This window comes from Suncus etruscus, chromosome 7 (genome assembly GCF_024139225.1).
Source record: "Suncus etruscus isolate mSunEtr1 chromosome 7, mSunEtr1.pri.cur, whole genome shotgun sequence".
NCBI classification, from domain to species: domain Eukaryota; kingdom Metazoa; phylum Chordata; class Mammalia; order Eulipotyphla; family Soricidae; genus Suncus; species Suncus etruscus.
In genome coordinates this window covers 97,156,655-97,178,856 of record NC_064854.1, presented here as the reverse complement: position 1 = coordinate 97,178,856, position 22,202 = coordinate 97,156,655, and the positions used below count along the sequence as shown (strand labels likewise).

Below are 22,202 nucleotides of genomic sequence, written 5' to 3'. Positions count from 1 at the left end.
TAACCCCTGAGCATCATGGGGTGTGACCCAAAAACAAACAAACAAACAAACAAAAAAATGTCTCCCAGAAATAGGAAAACTGCTCTTTGTAACCCATCTCTATGGTGATTTGGTTTGGTTTGTGGGGAAAAAGAGGACATTTCTCAGTCATCGGTGTTTATTTTCTGAACATGCTAGCCTTCCAGGTAAATTTTCCAAGGTAGGGTGGGAGGTAGGGGAAAACACATACTTTTTTTTTTTTTTTTTTGAGTAGCAGAAGTTTAGAAGCAAACCTAAAAGCTTAAGGCTCATGACCCCCTAATTTCTTTTCTCAAACCTTTGCCACACTGACAGCTCTGTCCATGTGATCTCCATCTCTCCTGGTGGACCAAGGCTGGGTATGTCTAACAAGACACAACATGGCTCCCAGCAGCTGTTGCTATTGGGAACAGTTTTTCTTTGGAGCCGTGACTGACTTTTCTGACGTCTGCTCTGGGAACTTAGCATGCTATACATCCTCCCAGGCCATTCATTCTGACTTATCAAGATAATGAAAATTGCCATCTCCTGTTTCTGGAACTGTTGAGGCAGCCGTCCTGCCAGAGAGTGTAAAATCAGCAGCGTGCCCTTTGCGTGCCTGACTGCTTTCTTTGTGCTTTCCCCATCACATTGCCACAGAACCCAACCATCCTGCTTCTGTAGGCCTGTGTGAAGAAAAGGAAATCATTTTTGATATTTCTTCATCACAAGAAAGATGAAGGCTATCCTGAAGGCTAGCGCTCTATCAGGACCTCTGTACCCCAGTGTTATTTCGGGAGCCTTGAACTCCTTGGTAGATCTTTTTAACATTTGTTTTAGTTTGTTTTTGGGTTTGCAGTTCACACCTGGTTTTGCTCAGGACTTACTTTTGGTTCTACACTCATGGGTCATTGAGCACAGTGCCTACGTAAAACAAGTGCCTAAGTGCCTAAGCTTCTGTACTATCTCTAATTATTTTCTTTTCTTTTTTTTTAATCTCTTATTCTTACTTCCCAGAAAGTAAAAAAAACTTAGAGATGGAATTTGGGGCCGGAGAGATAGCACAGCATCGTTTGCCTTGCAAGCAGCCGATCCAGGACCTAAGGTGGCTGGTTCAAATCCCGGCATCCCATATGGTCCCCCGTGCCTGCCAGGAGCTATTTCTGAGCAGATAGCCAGGAGTAACCCCTGAGCACAGCCAGGTGTGGCCCAAAAAAACTAAAAAAAAAAAAAAAAAAAAAAAAAAATTAAAACAGCACGAGTCCAGAAAGATAGTATTTTACTTGGCCTTACTTGTAGCCATTACTGGTCATGCCATCCCCGACATGGCATATGATCTCCTGACTGTTACCAGGAGTGATTCAGGAATCAGACCTGAGCACAGCCAGATGTGACTCATAGCCAAAAAGTAAAATGTGTGTGTACATGCACAAATATACACACCACATGACAGAAACTTCCTAGTCCAAGGTAGGTTGCCTAGAGCTGGGATGAATGTGTGTGTGAATGACCCTGCTGGCATGTCCAAAGCCTGGAGAGGAACTCTGTGCTCATTTCCTCAGAGCTTGGAAACTACTTCCAATACATGGAGGGAATATGCCAGGATCTGGGAGAGTCTAGTCCACATTTTAGCATACTTAGGTAGGCTGGGTCCTTACTCCCATATTTCAACCCCTCTCCCTGAACTCGCACCTCCAGAAGTGGGCTGTCCCATCAAATCCAGGCTAGTGATAGGAAATCTTTGTTCTTTTTTTGTAAGGCCATCATTCTCCTTTTTAGATTTGGCAGGCATTAAGGCAATCCTCTTACTGATTTGATTTTATCCTCACCCCAGATTGGGACATTGAAGTGAATCAAATCACACTTAGATACAGGGCTGACCATTTTTCTAAAAATAGTAGACTTGTTAGTGAATCTCTGGAAGGGCCTTCCCAGAGTCAGGTCAGGTGAGGAGGCAAGTCAATTCAGTAGTCTAGATTGGGAACTAACATTTCAGTAATGTGTGGGGTTAAAGGTTGCCTTTATTTCTCATGTGTGTCTGACAGCTACTTATACTGAAAGCCTTATTCAGAATTACTGCCACACATGTTTGGACGTGAAGTCTGCATTTTCTTTTGCTTGGGGCCCCAATCAGTCCCCTCCCCACAACTGCTCTTCAATTTTCAGCCAAACTTCTTTGTTGAAACCCAGCCCATCTTTGAAAACTGGGAAGACTACCGGAAGTGGCTGCCTTCAGAGCTGCTTTGGGATTTTTTTTTCCCCTGAAGAGATAGATGACTGAAGCCCAGCAATCCCCTTTTGTAATCAAAAGCCTCTTCTCTTGTCCTGATCTTGTTGATGAAACGTGCCTGGATTCTGTCAGCCCAGCCACACCCAGGTCTTGCGGCTGCCCTTCTCTCACTTAGAAACGTCCTGTCCCAGTCCCCCAGACGGGTTTTGAAATGCTTTCTGTGAGCAGAGTCCAGGCTGACTGTGCTGCCAACCCAAGCACTTGCCCCATTCTACTCACACAGCACCTGCACCCCCACTCTGCACCCCCACACTGCCTGCTCTCCCAGCCACTCTGGGCACTGGCTTCCACCGTCAGCAGGTCATGGTATTTTCAAGATTTAGCAAACAGTCTTACTGCTTATTTTAAGTGTATTTTTACCCTGGATTGTGAAGTCACAGGTGAAGTGGGCTCTAGAGGCTTTCAGGCAACTTTTCTAGAAATAGCCATGCTCTTCTAACTAGCATAAACTGAGGGTTTGGAAAGCTGTCTGCAGGAGCAGTGCATTCCTCACATTACATGGAACTTGCTGAGCAGCTAGGGGCTGAGGCGAGGTGTGGGGTGGGGTGGGGTGGGGTTGGGATGGGTGGTAGTGTTGGGTGTGGAGAGAGACCCCACAGTTTGAGGACTGACAGATGTACTCAAAAAGTTCTCCACCTCAAGAATGTGTGCTGTCCCCTCTCCCCAAACCCCTCCCTGCCCACCAGCCCTGCTTCTTAGACTTGGCACCTCATTGCTTTGCCTCCCTGTCATCCTCCCGTGGCTGCCTTGTATACCTGCACCTGCTGTGCCAATTGTGTTTTTTTGCTATGTGTGTTTTTGTTTCATTTGGGGGTTGTTTTGACAATTTACTTTGTTCCGGTGTTCTGTCTCCCCTTGCCTGGCTGTGTGGGGTGCCTGGCCTGCTGCTTGCCGCCTCCATAGATCCCCGTTGCTCAGCCCTCTGTCATGGACGACATTGAGGTGTGGCTCAGGACGGACCTGGTGAGACTTGACTTTTATCTTTTGTGTGTGGGGTGTGGCAAGCCAGTGGTTCTTCAAGGACAAGCCTCCAGGGGTCTCTGCAGGCCTGTGCTGGTGGGTGCTAGAGGAGGGTTTGAGAGGCTGTTTGGCTCCTGAAACCAATTCCTCACACCTAACTTTACTTCCAACGCATCTGGGTATGGAGCCAACTGCAGTGGTGAAGTGAGGGCAACTCTGGGCTCAGCCTGCCCAGCCCTCCACAGCCTGAAGCCAGAATTGAAGTCTGCTCTAGCAGGCTTTGAAAGCACATGGAGCCTGCTTTTTGTCACTTTCAGTTTTAGGGGTGTGTGCAAGACTTTGGGTTTGGGTTTTTGCTTTGGAGGGAGGGAATTGTGAGGTTTAGAATTTTTTTGTTTGGGGTGATTTTTCTTTTTCTTTTATTTTTTTGTTCATTTAAACATGAAATGTATACAACTAGTCCAGTTCTTTTTTCTTTTAAAATTCATCATCATCATGGGGCCAGAGAGATATAGCATGGAGGTAAGGTGTTTGCCTTTCATGCAGGAGGTCATCGGTTTGAATCCCGGCATCCCATATGGTCCCTGTGCCTGCCAGGAGCAATTTCTGAGCCTGGAGCCAGGAATACCCCTGAACACTGCCGGGTGTGACCCAAAAACCACAAAAAAAAAAAAAACAAAACATCATCATCTTCCCTTTCCTGATATCTTGTGGTATATTTGATTTAAAAGAACCTGGTTGGGGGGGGAGTAGAGAGATGATACAGCAGCTAGGGCACTTTCCTTATATATAGTCAACATGAGTCCCATCTCCAGCACCCCATTTGGTCCCATGAACCCATCAGGAGTAATCGCTGAGCACTGAGTTAGGTATAAACCATGAGCACTGCGAGGTATGGCCCCACATCCAAAAAAAATAAATAAATAAAAGAGCCCTAGGAATTATTCTGCTTGTATGAGGACCTAGATCCAATAATCACAAAAACAAAAGCAAAAGAATCCGGGGCCAGAGAGATAGCATGGAGGTAAGGCGTTTGCCTTTCATGCAGGAGGTCATCGGTTCGAATCCCGGCGTCCCATATGGTCCCCCATGCCTGCCAGGAGCAATTTCTGAGCCTGAAGCCAGGAATAACCCCTGAACACTGCCGGGTGTGACCCAAAAACCACCAAAAAAAAAAAAAAATCCTAGGCTCCAAGGCCATACAAGGCTCATGCTGTATGTTTGGTAAGCTCCAGTTCTATCCCCAAGATCACATAGTCCCCTGAGCACTGCCTGGAGCAAATACCCGGCTGGGATCAGACCTCAAAACCAGCAGTCTAGCAGGGTCCACCGTTTTTGCATCACCACCACCCCAAAAACACAGGTTGGGGAGCTAACTCAAAGGTCACCCAGTATGATCCTGGTAGTCCAGTCACATCAGGCTAGAGCAGCTCCTATCACAGGCCGGAGTTCCAAATCATCAGGCTTCAGAGCAGACCCAGAATTGCTGGGAGCAACTCCCAAGCTGCCACATACACAGCTGGGAAGAGCCCTATAAATTTTTTCTTTTAACTTGGAATAGTACAGGGTAGGGTGCTTGCCTTACATATGCTCAGCCCGGATTTGATCCCTGGGACAGAGCCAGGAGTGAATCCTGAGTGCTGTGTGATGTACTTCTCCCATCCCCAATTTTTTCTTTAATTGATGACAGCAAGTAGGGGCTAGAGCAGTAGTACAGCAGATAGAGAATTTGCATACAGTTGTCCTGGGTTTGATTCCCAGCATCCTATATGGTCCCCCAGCATGTGATTCCTGAGCACAGATGTGATTCCTGAGCACAGAGCCAGAAGTAACCCCTGATCATTGCTGAGTGTGGCAAAAAAATAAATAAAATAAAATAACACATCAAAGAATTCCAGAGACTGTTGTCTCTGCTGTCACTTACAGGTGTGGCCTCAAAACAGAAGTCAACCCATACAAACAAATACAATCTGATAACTCCAGGGCTGCACCACAAGAGAAGGCCCCTGCTTTGTCAGCATCAAAAAGGTGGCAGAGCATAACAGAGAGGACGCAAGAGGGTGTTGCTGGGCAGAGCCCTCCACTACCAAGCATGGATTGGTGTCAGGCCCTGAGCCCTGGGCTTCCCAGATCTCTCCTTCAGGCCTCTTGCCCATGATGTGGCTATTGGTGTGAATGTACCAGGACCAGACCGCTAAGAGTAGTGCCAGAGGAGCCTGGCAAAGCCTTCTTGGAGAGAGTCCTTGTTGGGGACAGAATCCTCTGCCTTTTTTTTTAATTTTCCTATCCGACACTCCTGAGGATGGAAGCCCGTTGTTTTGTTTCTTCTTATGTTTTCTTTTGAGAAAGCAGATAAGATGAGCAGAGCCTCAGTGGCACAGAACTGGGAAAGGGGAAGTGCAGAGATTTGCTTGGTATCCTGGCAGAGTTCCTAGGGAACAGCACTCCACAGGGAGGCACTAATGTACTCTCTCTGCTCCCCCCACAGAAAGGCGATGATCTGGAAGAGGGGGTCACTAGTGAAGGTAAGGCCTAGCCCCTCCCCACTGTTTTCTGTTTAAACCTCACTAGCTGGCACCCAACCAGACCATCTTGGAGTTTCTACTGCTAGAATATCTCGTGGTGCCAGGCCTTTGCCAGAGCTTTAACTCAGTCACACTCAGTCCTCCAGACGGGAAAAGTACAAGCCTGATGACTCGTGGATTTAGTTTGCCATCTTAGGCCAGGGTGCCCTCCAACCAGCCTCTCTGCCTCAGATACTCAATCCAGGGGAGGAAAGAGACAAGCCTGCAGTGAGTGGGATGTTCAGAGAGACTGTCACTCAGCATCCTGCTACTTCACCTTTGGGGATACCACTGAATGGTTGGTGGGGAAGTTCTTGTCACAGCCTCTGCACCCTCTGTCCCTTCGCCCCACCTCCCTGGTCTCTCCATTTACCTCTCTTCACACTTCCTCTTCCTGCTAGACCCACTGTTCAGATTCCTGATCCAGGCAAAGAACCTAGATTGTGAAGGGACAGGGAAAGGCGGCTGGTCCTGCTAGATTTAAATAGGAATTCACCCCTCTGGCTCTTTCTGCCTGGTGCTGAGCTAGGCACCTGGGTTTGATTCCCAGCATCCTCTAAAGTCCCCTAAGCCCTACCAGGGGTGACCTCCTGAGCACTGAGCTAGAAGTAAGCCCTGAGCAGCAATAGCTGTGACCCAGAGACCAAAATAAAGACTGGTTAGCCATGGTACAGCAACAATGCCCTGCTCTTTCCAGAGCCTTCTCTGTAGAAAGGCTATGAGACCCACTGCTGCTATTCATAGAGCCCAGTGCTCCATTCACCTGGAGGTGGGAGAAGGAGGGAACAGAGTCTGGTCTCCAGATGCAGAGCACCCCTAAGCATCCTTGACTCTGGCTCACTGTTCCCCTGCTGCTTCCTGCCTCCTTCATTGGCAGTGACCAGAGGAGAGTGACATGAGTGGGGACAGGTATCTAGGTGCCCTCTGAGAGGACACAGGTAAAGAAGAGCACTGTGGGGAGCAGGAAAGCATGGTTGTTTGGGACTAGCTGCCTCCTAATCCTGTTCTTGTTTTGGTTTTGTATTACAGAGTTTGATAAATTTCTCGAAGAAAGAGCCAAAGCTGCTGAAATGGTTCCCAACCTCCCCTCCCCACCTACTGAGGGCCCAGCCCCGCCTTCCACCTCTTCTAACCCTTCTGGCCGGAAGAAGCCAGAGCGGTCAGATGATGCCCTCTTCGCTCTGTGAGCTGTGGTTTGGCTCCCCAGATAGCAGGTCACCCCCAGTTCACACCAGGCACTAGCCACTCCTTCCATCCCAGCCCCACTTGGTCCTGTGCTGCTCTGTCTCCATGGAAATGCCACTGTGTTTGCTCCCAAGCCTCCCACTAGTCAGGACCAGCTTTAGCCACTTCCTCACTCCGTGGGTAGGACTGCATCCAGAGGCCCTACCCAGCCTGCTGCTCCCACTCCAGGGCCACCTCTGCCCACATTTCCTCTGGAGAAAAGTGAGTAGTGGGGCTAGCCTCAAGCAGGACAGTCCTCTGGTGACTGTGTCCGAAGCAGACACCTGGACTGGCTCTCTGCTCAGAGAGAAGAGGTCAGGTCTGGTCCCTTCTCCACTTGTCCCTGCCACTCCTAACTCAGTGGTTCCATTGGCGCTGGCCAACATCCAACCCCTCTGTTCCAGAAAGTGCTTGTCTTCACCTGTAGGCTGGTCTCCCTTGACAGCTGCTCCCTGACGCATGTTACCTTATGGCACTTGGTGTGCTCAGCACTTTAGAAGGATCTGGGGGTGGCCATTTGTCAGGTCTCTCATCTTGATTTCCCCATCACTCAATTGATAGCCCAGTCCCAAGTGGGCTCACGGGCCTTTATGACCCTGATGCCTCCTGGTATGGGAAGAGAGCCAAGGGCAGTTGGGAGGGCAGCCCATTGCCATTGCTGCATGGCACGCTGTTAGGTCCTACAGAGATGATGCTCTCGTGAAACAAACTTAACAGTCTGGCCTATGGAGGGCTGCATCGGAGGACTCGCTTGGTTTGTTTGAGAAAGCTTTGTGGGTCTGTGCATGCTGTACTTGGGGCTTTGGCCTGGCCTGAGGCAGCCTCTGGACCTCTCCTTCCAGGCTTAGAAGGATGCTGGTTGGTGATTCAAGTGACAGAGAGAAGCCAGAACAACACAGAGGCCCTGTCCTGATTTGCAGGGCCCTCAGCCTTCTCCCCAAGGTGTGCTCACAGCTTCACCTCTCTCAAGACTCTCCCACACCACTGTCTGCAGTTTCTCTCCAAGAAAAGTCTGGACTAAGCAGTAGGGACTGGGAATTTCTGTGCCCCTTGGTATTGGGGTGACTCCTGTCCAGGAGCACCTTGTGCAACAGCTGTAGTCTCCCATACCCAACTTGTCTGCCCCTCCCCAGAAGTGTCAGCATGGAACCACAGTGGGCAGCCTCAAACACTCATCCTCAGAGTCCAGGCCCAGTAGGCACTTGTCTGGGGCACCACTGGGTTAGGCTACTTCATGTCCTGGGGGGTGACCTTGAAGCTGCAGCCGTCATCTCCAGAGCAGCCAGGCAGAAAGATGAGCCTTGCTCAGGCTTAACTGTGCAAGGAGCTCTGGAAGCATGGAGAGCTAAGACCGGAGTCCAGGATGATGCCACCACAGGAACAGACTTGTTGTTGAGCAGTTGCTGCTTACTCCGAGCCTTGTGTACATATGGCATGGCCACAGCTCCTGCTAGGGGAGTGGCTGTATGACTGTCTGTTAGGACCAAATGGACATGTCACACTTCAGGTCCTCAAAAGACATCCCAATCCCCTTTTTGAAGGAAGGGTAGCCTAGTGCCCTCTGGCAGCCTCTGCTCCACACCCCCAAAATCCTTGGTCAGACCATGCCTTTCTTTTTTTCCACAGAACAGAGCTCCCTTCAGGTCAGCCTGAATATTAACACTCCTGAGGTTAGCTGGCTTGATGAGAGTATGGAGAGAGGCTAGATTGACTCAGCTGTACCCAGAAACTCCAGATGGTATGCCAGCCCTGTAGCCTGTCTAAAAGACTTCTCTAAGTGCCCAGGCCCTGCCTTTCCCAGCCCACCAAAGTCAGACTAGCTGTGGTGGACATCTGGTCGCCAGGCCTGCATCCTTATCTTGCAAAGGGGGAAAACAAGACCAGCAGCCTGAAGGGCCTGATGGGGAGAGGAGGATCCTATTGGTAGTGAGGGGAGATAAGACCTGCAGCTGCCCAGGGAGACCCTAGTCACTGACCTCCAGCTCTGAGCCCAGAGCTGCCCTGTGCCCACTCCAGCTGCTATCAGACATGGTTCAGAAAGGCCAAGATGCCCTAGACAGCAAGTGTAGTGGACTCTGGGGTCTGGCAGGAAGCCATTGGCCCACACAGAGAAGTGTCACCTGCCTTCCTGGCATTGGCCCACCCCTGCAATGGTTTTCAAGTACTTTCCGCTCAGATATCTTGCCCCAATCAGGGCTGAGGTGACCCTTGAGATTTGCACAGGAAGCAGGTACAGGCCAGGGGCCCTTGGGGAGACTCTGTACACTTCTTTCTGAATGGCCTGTCCTGGGCCATGTAGCTTCTGGCTCCCCATACCCAATGGGGACCACGGCCCATACTGCCTGGTTAGAAAATAGGCCCAAACCATCCCCCAGGAGAGTGCAACCCTCTGAGCCCCCAACTCTCCACAAGTGTTAGAAATCACAGATACAGTATATACTTAATTACACTAAATTATTGCTGGGATTCCTTATAAGCACTAATTATACCTGATTATAGGTTAAAAATATTTATTTTGTCAAAATATTTTCTTGAGATTTTAACCTTTTCTGTGTTCATTGTGCACAGGTTTGTAACTGGACCCCTCTTGTGCTCACTGTGGGCAGTGGACAGCAGGGACTGGCATTGTGCTCTTTGGGCCAGCCTCCTCTGGCTGCCTTGGAGCCTGTTTGTGGCATCCCCCTCCCCCGGGACTGAGCAGACCAGCTGAGAGGACCACATCCCTCAGCTTGCATGGGATACAGGTCTCAGAACAGAATGGACTCCTTGCTGACCTAGGGCCAGTGGGAAAAAAAGATTTGTCTGTTGTTTGTCCTGTCTCCTGTCTGTCAGATCTCTCAGTGTGATCAACCAAACTGCTTCCTTTCTTTCCTCTCCTGAGGGTCTAGAGGTAGGGGCTAAGAGGCAGGAGGCTGGCACTGTCACTCAACACCAGGCGAGGGTGGCAAAGTCTCTGTCTGGGTGGCTGTAGGCACCCACTGCCTTCAGCAGATGGCTGCCCTGCACAACCACCCACATTCCTGCCCATCTTCCTTTGCACCACCACCTCCACATTTACACACCCTTCCTAAGTTCAGTCCAGGCCCTTGTAGGTTCAAGGGGACTGTGGGCTGGCTGGGACAGACCACCCTAAAATGCCCCATGACCTCTCCTGTCTGTTCTTAGGGCGTTTGGGTTCTTCGCTGCTGTCCCCCTCTCCCCACATTCTCCTGCCTGGAGAACAGCCACATCAGCGCCATATCCAAGTGTGTGGTGCCCAGGAAAGGCTCCTGTGGTAACAATTTCTTCTAGTGGTCTCCAGCCCTCCCTTTGGGGGAGGGGGCTCCAAGCCAGGACCCCCGCAGCCCCCAGACTCCGCCCACCCCTGCAGAAGCAGTCAGCTCTGCCCTCTGTCACACTGCTTCTCTGTATAGATCCTCCAAGCTCCTCTGGAGAAAGGAGGGTGCGATATTTATTTCTGAAAGTTTGCACTTAATTTGTAAGCATTCTCAGGATTGTTGGGGGCTGTGGAGAAGAGGATGTGTTGCGTTTGTTGTCCGGTTGTCGCAGAAGTCTGGTGTCTGTCACTGTTGTGCAGTTATGTGAGCAGAGTCGACTGGTTCTGGGGAGGGTCAGTGCCCTTGGTCACCCACCCACTGGCTCTCTGTCCAGATACCAGCTCACTAGTGTGGGTTCTTGCATGTAAAATGCTCCATGACAAATAAACACGCAACCCAACCACTCCTGTGTACTCTGTGTGTCACGGATGTCCCTGTGTGAAGAGCCTGCCAGACTGCCATCCGTGTGCTTGAAGCTGCATTGGGGGCACTACAGAAGAACATTCTGGGGAGCCTTATTCACATCTCCCATGCCAGGCTTCCTAAGCGATAGATCCTTGTCTAACCAGGGAAGTCTGGACTGAGGAAACTTCCTATAACGTCCCTACCTGGCCACCCTCATTCACAGTACTCTGGACACTGTTGACTTCAGCACTAAGCCTACCCACACCTGCCTCAGTGCTTGAGCAGGGTCCCTTCTGCTTTTTCAACTTTTCATCCTTTTTGCCTAAGAAAATTTGAGTTGATTTCAGGAATATATACTAGATATGCAAATCAAGCATTTACTAGAATTAATCATAAGTGTATCTTAAAATACATTTTTTTTTTGTGGGTCATATCCAGCGATGCTCAGAGGTTACTCTTGGCTCTGTGCTCAGGAATTACTCTTGGCAGTGCTCAGAGAAACCATATCGAGTGCCAGGGATTAAGCCTGTGCCAGCTGTGTGCAAGCAAGTACCCTAACCACTGTACTATCAATCCTGACCCTTAAAACGCGTTGTTGTGACACCCGTATTTAGTTACACAACCTTGGTGAGGTGTCAACCCAGTAGAGACTCAGGAGACCCCTGAATGTCCATTGGTGTGGAGTCTCTGGATGCAGTTGTAGGGAGTTTGCCTTGCATGTGGCCAACCCGGGACAGACCTGGACTTAAATTCCAGCATCCCATATGGTCCCCTGAGCGTGCCAGGAGCAATTTCTGAGCACAGAGCTGGGAGAAATCCCTGAGTGCTGCCGTGTGACCCAAAATAAACACAAAGTAAATAAAATAGAGAACTGCTATTCCAACCTACCTTTTTTTGATAACAAAATTCAGTGCATACTTCATCATTTAAATGGGGTTTTGTTTTGTTTTGTTTTGTTTTTGTTTTTGGTCACACCTGGCATCACTCAGAGGCTACTCCTGGCCCTATGCTCAGAAATCGCCCCCTGCAGGCTCGGGGTGTGTGTGTGTGGGGACCATATGGGATGCTGGGATTTCTTTTTTTTTTTTTTTTTTTTTTTTTTGGTGGTTTTTGGGTCACACCCGGCAGTGCTCAGGGGTTATTTCTGGCTCCACGCTCAGAAATTGCTCCTGGCAGGCACAGAGGACCATATGGGGCGCCGGGATTCGAACTGATGACCTCCTGCATGAAAGGCAAACGCCTTACCTCCATGCTATCTCTCCGGCCCCCGGATACTGGGATTTCTAAACACTGTCCTGCATTCAAGGTGAACACCTTACCGCTGTGCTATCTCTCCGGCCCCATCATTTAAATGTTAAAAAAATTATTTTGTTGTTTTTTTGGGCCACACCCTGTGACACTCAGGGTTACTCCTGGCTATGTACCCAAAAATTGTTCCTGGTTTGGGGGACCATATAGGATGCAGGGGGATCGAACCGCTGTCCGTACTAGGTTAGCACGTGCAAGGCAAATGCCCTACCGCTGTGCCACCACTCTGGCTCCTTAAATGTTAATTTTTTTATTAAAAAACTGTGATGTAGGGGCCGGAGAGATAGCACAGCGGCATTTGCCTTGCAAGCAGCTGATCCAGGACCTAAGGTGATTGGTTCAAATTCCCGCGTCCCATATGGTCCTCTGTGCCTGCCAGGAGCTATTTCTGACCAGATGGCCAGTAGTAACCCCTGAGCACCGCCGGGTGTAGCCCAAAAACCAAAACAAACAAACAAAAAACCCAAAAAACTGTGATTTATAAAGTCATTGAAAAAGTTGGATTTTAGGCATACGATATTTCAGTACCAATCCCACCACTGGTGTCAACTTCCCTCTCCCGTGGTTCCCCTGCTCCCTCTGCCACCTGCTCCACTTGCCATCTTGACAAGTACCTTTCATATCCAATGGCTGTAGTTTAGATCTCATGTTTTTCAGTGCTGTTGATTCTGTTTGGGATGTATAGCTACACATTCTCCAACATCAAAGGTATAACTGAGGCCTCTGACCCATTTGCCATTATTTTCCTTTCTCTTCTTCTTTTCCCCCTGATTTCTTTCTTACAGGGGTGGCGAACAAGTTCGACACAAAGAGCCAAAATTTTAAACTGTGAGAGTCAGAGAGCCACACCATACAGTGACCTGCCAAAACAGACAAACACTCACACAAAAGCATATCATTTTAACAATAATCTATTAAACACATATTGAATTTTGCCATTTTGAGTGAGGGTCAAAATCCTGCAGTGATGGTGAGAGTGTGCTGCGTCCTCCACACTAAGAACTAACGGCCAGATGTGACACAACATGTGACACACAGGTCCCCTGCTCGCTGGCCCGTGCAATTGTTTCTGAGGATGGGAGACGGGATGACACAGCCTGGGGGGGACTACGTGCTCGGAGATCTCTCCTCAGAGGTCCCTCCTCAGAAGCAGCAGAACAAAATCCAAACTTGGCAAAGAGCCACAGTATACAAAATGATAAGAGGCAAAGAGCCACGTTCATTTTGGCCGGGAGCCGAGTGTTCGCCACCCCTGCTTTCTTATCTGTTCTTCCTATACTCTAAAGTCAAAGTTGATCGAAGAAGCCCCTTTTACTACATTATACTTCCTTGTCCAGTTATTCTATTTATCACAGACTAAATGGCAGGACTGGGACTATTCAGCCCACTAGCAATCTAAGGCCTAAGAAATCCTGCGGTTTGGCCCTGGTCCATGATGAGACAGAAGTGATGCTTCTCCACTGCCCACAGTCTGTCTGCTTGTGCTGTATGGCCATGAATGAGGTTATAAATATCCAAATGGCCCTTGGCAGAAACAAAGTTACCCATCCTAGATTTTAAGTATACAATTAAGTAGTTTTAGTGTATTCCCAGAATTGCATACCCATAACCACAGCCAATTTTAGAACTTGTTTGGCTTTGGGGAGACACACTTGACAGTGCTCAGGTCTTACTCCTGGGTCTACACTGAGGGATAACACCTAATGGGGCTCAGGGGACCATATGGAATGTCAAGAATTGAACCTGGGTTGGCCACATCAAGTTCTCTACCTGCCATACTATCACTCTGGCCTTGGAACATTTTTTTGGTGCCATACCTGGTGGCACTCAGGGTCGACCCCTCAATTACATTCTCAGGATTTATTCCTGCTTGGAAGCCCATATATTGCTGGGATTGAACCTCTCTCTTTTCTCTCTCTCTCTCTTTCTCTCTCTCTCTCTCTCTCTCTCCCTCTTTTTCTCTCTCCCTCTCTCTCCCTCTCTCTCTCTCACACACACACACACACACACCACCTCAATTTTAGAACATTCTCATTACTTTCAAAAGGAAGTCCAACTGTTCAATAACACACCTTTCCAACCCTCTCTCCCTTTGAAAGAGGCCTCTCTCCTATCTGCTTCCTGTCCTTAGAAGTGACATTTGAGAACTCAGTGCAAGGTTTGGACCTCCCAGAAGTAGGTCCAAAGCCACAGGGCCTCTTGAGATGCCTATAATTCTGAATTTGGTGACTGTAATTTGTTGCCTGTAATTCTGAAAGACTGGGCATTCCTTTAACCCCTTTACTACCCCCCAGCCCTAATAGTTTGAAAATAGATCTCAAATGGAAAGACTCATCAGGCATAGCTGTAATAAATGCAGGGACAACTGCTCAACCACTCCATGCAGCTGAGGTCTGAGAAGAGCTGCACTCTTGCCTCCTTAAGGCACAGTGGCAGAATAAGCACTCACCATCCTGTCAGGATTCCCAGCCTGAATGCCAAAAAGTGGGCAAGAAGGTTGCCTCTATAGGCAGGTAAAGCTGCACCCACCACAACAGCCCTCTGGGAGGGTAGCTCAGCAAGGGTTTCTCTACTTGTTGACAGAAATGTGACCACAGGTCACACAGGAAGTGACCAGCCCAGGTCAAGGGGGCACAACACCCCACTCTCCTTGTTTGACTCATTACCCTTCTGTGCACTAGGAACCTCTGTGAGGTCTGGCCAGTGAAATAGAGGCCCCTGAGCCATGGGAGAATGTGAGCAGGTCTATGTACATGGGGACGCTGGTCACTGAGAATAGACATCATGGTGCAAAGTCCTTAGCATGCTTTTGCCCTGGGCCAGGCACTGCACCAAAAGAGACCCTGCCCTATGGGAGTGGGTTGGCCCTAAAACACCACTGTGGCATTGCCCAGGACTCCCAGTGTGCAGGCGCTTTCAGCCAATGTTCCTGAGAGCCTTCTGGCTCCCAGAAAGCAACCAGACTTCTTTCTGAGTGCCTGAAGGGAAGGCTTAAGTCCCACCTTTAGGGAGCTCACTTTCTGGTTCAGTTCCCAGAATCAAGGACACTCTGTAGCCAGGAAACTATGGAGCCCTCTTCAAGAGTTGCAGGGCAGGGTGGATTTGTGAGGGACAACTATGTCCAGAGTATGCAAATCTTGCATAGTGCTGTTGTAGTGCTCAGCCACAGGGACAGAGAAGAGAAGCCACGAAAACAGACTCAACCCACCAGTTTGTTAGTAGGGAACCTCAAGATCACTGATGAGCACTGGCGAAGACCCATTTCCCCAGGACATTAATATGTTTCTAAAGATGGAATTTTCTGGAGATGTTAGAAATGCTGGAGGGCAAGTTGAAACTTTTGTTATGGGCCTAGTGGTTGCTATGGGTTTACACCTGACACAGTATTCAGGGGTCTCTTCAGGGAACCTTTGATATCAGGGACCAAATCCAGGCCACCCATGGGCAAAGCATGTGCTCCAGCCCTTTCATTATTTTTCTTCCAAGGAGTTCAGGCAATTTATTTTTGGGCCTGGCTGGATATAAGTGCTTAGGGTTTGGGTGGGGAAGTAGCTTCTCTCCATTCCTTCCTCTGGGGGTTCAGCTTTGGCCATGGAGCCTGACTCTCCAGGTTGTCATTCTGCTAGCAGAGCAAGGACTTCCCTCCCAAAAGCTCCAGCACAAGTTCCAAGAGCACACCTGGAAGAAACAGACCATTAATGGAGAGAGAATGGAGTCAGGTAGACACAAACTGTAGATGGAGTGTCATGCCTGTGAGTGACCTGGGTGGAAACCCTGTGTGCTCCAGGCTCCCTCAGCTTAGTTGCCCATGTCATCAGAACTCCCAAAAGGAGGGACCTCCTAGCTGCAGCTTCCTTGCTCAGGGACAGGAAGGGGATTGCAGGAGCACTGTGGCTCCTGTCAGGGCTCATGCTTTTCATTTCACAAAGATGCCTGAGGAGAGGGCCCGGAGAGATAGCACAGCAGCGTTTGCCTTGCTAGCAGCTGATCCAGGACCAAAGGTGGTTGGTTCTAATCCCGGTGTTCCATATGGTCCCCCGTGCCTGCCAGGAGCTATTTCTGAGCAGACAGCCAGGAGTAACCCCTGAGCACCGCCGGGTGTGGCCCAAAAACCAAAAAAAAAAAAAAAAAAAAGATGCCTGAGGAGAGTCTACTCCAACTCAACTCTTCCCAAGAGTTGAGTTCCGTCTGGCACTAAAGGAAGCTGCAAGGGGGGGAGGGGGTGGGACAGAATCCATGAGTGAGCATGAGTCCCCCAGAAACGCAGTTTATTTCAGAAGTGCCCCTGCCAGTTTCTACTGGGCAGGCCTCAGGACCCCATTTCCTAGTGCCAACACCGCTTCTCACAGTACAAGAGATCTGAGTGGACCCTTCCTATGATGCCATTTCCTTCTCTACCCCATACCCACCCAGAGCACCCTTCTGGGATCTGTAAACTTCACTGTAGGTCTCTAATCAAGCCCTATACCCTTGTCTGGTCCTTATTACCCTGATTTGTCAACTGCGGTTGTGGGGGCAAACCCAGTGCTTACTGGTCTTTGGATTATTTCCAAGAAAGTGGATTGGGACTGATGGTGTGATGAGGAGCTCACAGCCTGGATAAACAGACACCCAATTTTTTTGAGCCCAGTCTTGATCCCTAGTCATGTTTTGTGGGTGGGGTATAGGGCCACACCCTGTGGTGCCTATTAATGACTAGGAGTACTAGGAGACCATCTTGTAGTGCTGGAGATAAAATTAGGGTTGAAGATATTTAAGGCTGATGCCTTGATCACTACTATTTCTCTGTGTCCCCCCCCCCTGTTGTCTCATAGGGGTTGAGAGTTGGAGCACACCCAGTGGTGCCCAGGCCCTTCATGCACAGGGCTTACTCCTGGCTTTGCACTTAGAGATCACTCCTGGAAGGTTCAGGGAACCGTATGGGTGCTGGGGATTGAACACAGATAGGAGATATGTAAGGCAAATGCCCTACCCACTGTACTATAGCTCCAGCCCAGTACCTTTTAGTTATACCTGGTTTTTCCATGAATAACATCACTCAGAGGACATATTCCCCCAACAACTCCCCACCACCACCATTATCATCTTTGGAGTTCATTTGGCTCTTGTGGAGGGTTTTTTGAGAGAGTCATGTGCCCCTGGAGGTGCCTATTGTGCCTGAGCCTCCCTGGGCAAAGCTGACCCATAGAGGCTCAGAGAGGGCTAAGAACAACTTGCCTGGCACAGGCACAGCAGAGGCCAACCTGGAATGAGAACACAGGCCTATCCAGGACTAGAAACACTCGTGTCAAACACCGTCTGGTTCCAGTAGGTACAGACGAAGAAAGGGAGGGGAAAGGGTGATTGTAGGGGTGAGGGTGGATTAGGAGCTTCCACCTTTTGGCTGCTTGCTTGGCCCTATGTTGGGCAGGGCCCATCTCAGTGACTGAGGAAATGAGCGCGTGACGGGGCCAGCAGGGGTGTTCCAGGAATGGAGAGGGTGCTCAATGGCCAGGGAAGCCCAGACCCAGCCTTCCTGGCAAGTGCACCCTCTCCACCCACTGAGCCCAGGGTATCCCAGCCCCTTCACCCACGGCTCAGCAGGAGAAGCGGCCCAGGGAGAGCCCGACCGGCCCCCGCTAGACACCTGCCGAAACCGGTGGGAAGCCGTGGAAGGCGCCCGTCCAGGGAGCGAGCGCGGCAGGGGAACGTCGAGCTCCCAGCCGGCACCCCGGGGTCGGGCGGGAGCCGCGCAGGGCGCTCAGGGTGCCCGGGAGGGCGCTGGAAGCCAGGTGGGAGGCGCGGGGCGGAGGCGGGCCGTCCCGGTCGCCCCGCCCTCGGTGCCCGGACGCACACCTGGCCCCGGTCCCGGCCAGGTGTGTGGCCCCGGGGCCTGGCCGAAGAGCCAGCCCGGCTGGCCTCGGGGCCCACACCCGGCCCTGCCAGCCCGCCCCGCGGCCCCCGCCCCGCCCCGGTCCAACCGGCAGGGCGCCCATGTGACCCCGGGCCCGGCTCCCGGCGCTGAGCGCTGACGCCGAGTCACCCCACGCGGGCCCGGGCACCCATTCGCTGCTCGAGGCCCGCGGGGCGGGGTCTGCTTGGCCCGGCGCCCCACTCTCCCGGGACCGTGCTGCCCGGCCTCGCCTCTCTCGGCTCGCTCCCGCGGAAGGGGCAGCGGCGCCGACGTCCTGCGCGAGCCCTCCAGCTCCCCGGCCCAGGCCCGACCTGTCGAGCCGAGGCCTCGCTCCACGCCCCGCTCGCTCCTTGCTGCCGCACTGTTAGGCTTAACACGGGCCATCGCTGTGCCCAGCGAGGACACCACGCCCGGTGTCCCCCAGACCCTAGCACATATTCTCCCCAGTCCAGAAAGGTCCGAGAGGCTGATTGTGGGAGCGGGGTCCTACAGATCTGGTTTGTTTTGGGGGGAGTCCTCAGGTGCTCAGGGGTTGGGAAAGGCGGTTGTCGTATGGGATGCCCGGATCTAACCCAGATCTGCCCCATGCAAGGCGAATGCCCTCATCACTGTACTATCACTCAGGCGCCAGACTCCATGGAAGTCTCAGGAGAAGAGGGCTACTGAGAAACAGGTGCCTTTACAACATGCCCATCCTCTACTGCCGAGGGGTGTTGTCTTCTGTGGTCAAAGTTTCACCATATCCCTGACCTCATGGGAGGTGCTTCTCTTTCAACTAACATTACCTTCATTGTTTTTTTTTTTTTTCTTTTTGGGTTTTGGACCACACCTGGTGGTGATCAGAGATTACTCCTGGCTCTTCACTCAGAAATCGCTCCCGGCAGGCTCAGGGGAACATATAGGATGCCAGGGATCAAACTTCGGTCCGTCCCAGGTTGCCACGTGCAAGGCAAAACGCTGTGTTATCACTCCAGCCCCAATACTGCCCTCTTTCATGAGGTGCATGTGCACCATAATTTTTGCCTCTCAAGTCCTGTTCAGGGGACTCAGGATCACTCCCTGGGATACTTAGCCAACCAAGCAGGACCACTCAAAGCTATCTCACTGTCTCTTTCTTCGGTGCCAGGGATCAAACTCAAGGCCTCATGCATGAAAAACATGGACTTTCTTACATCTTTCCTACATCCCTATCCCCAGCTATGCTCTAACTGAATGTGTCATAAACTTTCAAGAACCAAGAGGTCTCAGAGGACCTCACGGTGCCAGTGCTGCCTCCACAATATGATTAGCAGACCGATGAGCAAAACCTTCTGAGAAAGGGGCAGTAAGAGGCTGCAGGCTACACAGGAAGCAGGAATTCAGGTCAGTTTCCTGACAAGGAAAGTGTTCTTTAGGCTTCACTCAGTACCAGTTCTTGCTGGGAAAAACTGTTATAATTTTCATGGGCGTCACTAGATTCCCAAGGTCTCCTGGATTCCTTTTTTTTTTTTGGTTTTTGTTTTTTGGGTCACACCCAGCAGCGCTCAGGGGTTACTCCTGGCTCCATGCTCAGAAATCACTCCTGGCAGGCTCAGGGACCATATGGGATGCCGGGATTTGAACCACTGTCCTTCTGCATGAAAGGCAAACACCCTACCTCCATGCTATCTCTCCGGCCCCTCTCCTGGATTCCTATTCCCACCAGTGGGTCAGGTGGGATGGGACAGGGTGAAGGGAAGCAGAGGAGAATCTGCATTTCTGTGTTACTACAGAAAAATTTGTGAGACAGTTTAGCCAGAGTAATAGCACAATAGGTAGGTTGTTTGCCTTGCACGTGGCCAACCCAGGTTCGATCCCTGATATCCCATATGGTCCCCCGAGCCTGCCAAAAGTGTCTCTGAATTCAGATCCAGGAATAATCCCTGAGAGCTGCTACGTGTGGCTTCAAAACAAATTTTTAAAAATTGTGAGAATGGGGGCTGGAGAGATAGCATGGAGGTAAGGCGTTTGCCTTTCATGCAAGAGGTCATCGGTTCGAATCCCAGCGTCCCATATGGTCCCCCGTGCCTGCCAGGAGCAATTTCTGAGCATGGAGCCAGGAGTAACCCTGAGCACTGCCGGGTGTGACCCAAAAACCACAAAAAAAAAAAAAAAAAAAAAAAAAAAAAAAAAATTGTGAGAATGGGCCAGTACATGGCTGTACCCTGGAGTGGTCCCATTTGGAGAGGTATTGTGGTCTGGAGACCCTCCTGTCATTTTCTGGATGATTTTTCACAGCAGCCACTACTGGGAGTGTAGTAGAGCTATGTCAGGCTGAGTCTGAAGGACTTAGATCTCCTTAGCCCTAGCAAACCCCCCCCCCCCCATCTAAAGTATAGCACTAGTTTTACTCCCTCAGAGGACATGTTCTGACAGGCTATACCTGGAATCTGAGCAAGGCAAACTTCAGGCTGGCTTCAGGGAGCCCCTAGCTTGCTGAAGTCTCCTTGACTGTCCTCTACCTGAAGTCTTGACTGTCCTCTACCAAGGGGGCCCTTATTGCATACCTCAGTGATAGGGAGTTCACTGTCTTTGGCTTTCAGATACCTAAAAGTTACATCTGGTTTATTTCTTCTTTGAATTTCTGGACCACACTCAGTGGTGCTCAAGGGTTTACTCCTGGTTCAGGAATCATTTCTAGTGGTGCTGGGATGCTAGGGATTAAACCTGGGTTGGCTGTAGGGAAGGCAAGCATCTTACCCACATCTGATTTATTTCAACCCACCTCACTGGAAGCATTCCTTTGCCATCTAGCTCTGTCCCTAAGTCACAGTATACATTGTTTGGTCTCCAATCCTCTCCCGAGCTGTTTCAGTGACCCAGACCCAGCCTGTCAGTCCAGGATTACCTAGCTCAGATCTAAAGCACAGTTGGCCCCTTCCTCACACCCCACATCCTAGTTGCTCCTGGCGACAAGCGCCAGAAATGGAGTCAGACAGCCCCGAATCAATGCTGCTGCTATCTGTGGCTGTTGTGGCCTTGGGTGGTGAACACTGAGAACTTTCTGGGTCTTCTTCCTCTGTGGTACTGAGGACAGCCCTCCTTCAAAGTCTGAACTGGGCCTGCTGCTCCCAAATCCTTCTGCTGAAACCACAAATGCATCTGGAATGAAACCGGCTCAAGAGAGGACAAGACATCTCAGTCTAGTCCTCGCTCAGCCACTTCTCAAGAAGCCAATCTCTTGTGAAGCTTGAAGCTTTCCGCTTTAGCTGCAGATCCAGGAAGTCTAAGGGGAGCAAGTCCCAGCTCAGACCTTTATGAAATTGGCCCGAGGCCACACAGCAGGTCTAAGGACAGCTTTTTGGATTAGATCTGTCTTGCTCTAGAGAGCTAAGTATAGAAAGTGAGGCTTGTCTGAACTCATTCCTAAACATCCTTGTTTGGTGCAGGAGAAACGGACCAAGAAGGAAGAGCCTTAGGACCTGAGAGAGAGAGTGCAGCGACAGGCACTTGCCTTGCACACAGCTGGGGGGGGGGGCATTCCATATGGTCCCCTGAGCACCCCCAGGAGTGATTCCTGAGAACCGAGCCAGGAGTAACCCCTGAGGTTGGCTAGGGGTGGTCTTCCCATATCCAAAAAGGTAGGGAAAGTTCCCTGCATAGGAGGCAGCATAAAATGAACAACTGAGGGCCGGAGAGAGAGCATGAAGGTTAGGTGTTTGCCTTGCATGCAGAAGGACAGTGGTTCGAATCCCAGCATCCTATATGGTCCCTGAGCCTGCCAGGAGCGATTTTTGAGCTTAGAGCCAGGAGGAACTGCCGGGTGTGACCCAAAAACACACAAAGAAAGAATCACTGGGGCCTGAGAGATAGCATGGAGGTAGGATGTCTGCGTTGGATGCAAGACGGTGGTTCAAATCCCGGCATCCCATATGGTCCCCGAGCCTGCCGGGAGCGATTTCTGAGCATAGAAGAGCCAGGCAGGAGTAACCCCTGAGAGCTGCCGGGTGTGCTGCATTTACTGGGCCAGCATGGGAGCCAGTGCCGCACAGGAATGGGGTGGCCCCAGTGCTCACTCGCCAGAGGAGCACTTGCCAAGGTCAGTGAGGGCCCAAATGGCCCCCCGGAGAAGCAGCACCGATGACACCACCAGATCCCTTCCAAACCCCTTTACACTGGTCCCCTCGCAGGGCAGAGTAGAGTGGGCAAGGGGAATGGATGGAGCAGACACTGAGATCTGGGCATAGGCACCGCATTAAGAATCTGGACCAAGTCTGGACAGCACC

General features: G+C 50.7%; 1 protein-coding gene across 3 annotated transcripts in view; it reads left to right on the top strand.

Moving 5' to 3' along the window:
- Window positions 1-10,755, top strand: part of TOM1L2 (target of myb1 like 2 membrane trafficking protein) — a 178,010-nt gene extending 167,255 nt beyond the window's left edge. For 2 of the 3 annotated variants that reach the window (XM_049776874.1, XM_049776873.1), the window contains 3 exons: window positions 3,191-3,250; window positions 5,736-5,772; window positions 6,841-10,755. In XM_049776874.1, coding sequence (XP_049632831.1) covers window positions 3,191-3,250; window positions 5,736-5,772; window positions 6,841-6,998 — 255 coding nt within the window. In that variant the 3' untranslated portion in view covers window positions 6,999-10,755. The remainder of the gene's footprint in view (window positions 1-3,190; window positions 3,251-5,735; window positions 5,773-6,840) is intronic. The other variant, XM_049776875.1, reaches the window with a different exon arrangement.
- The last annotated feature ends 11,447 nt before the right edge of the window (window positions 10,756-22,202 follow it).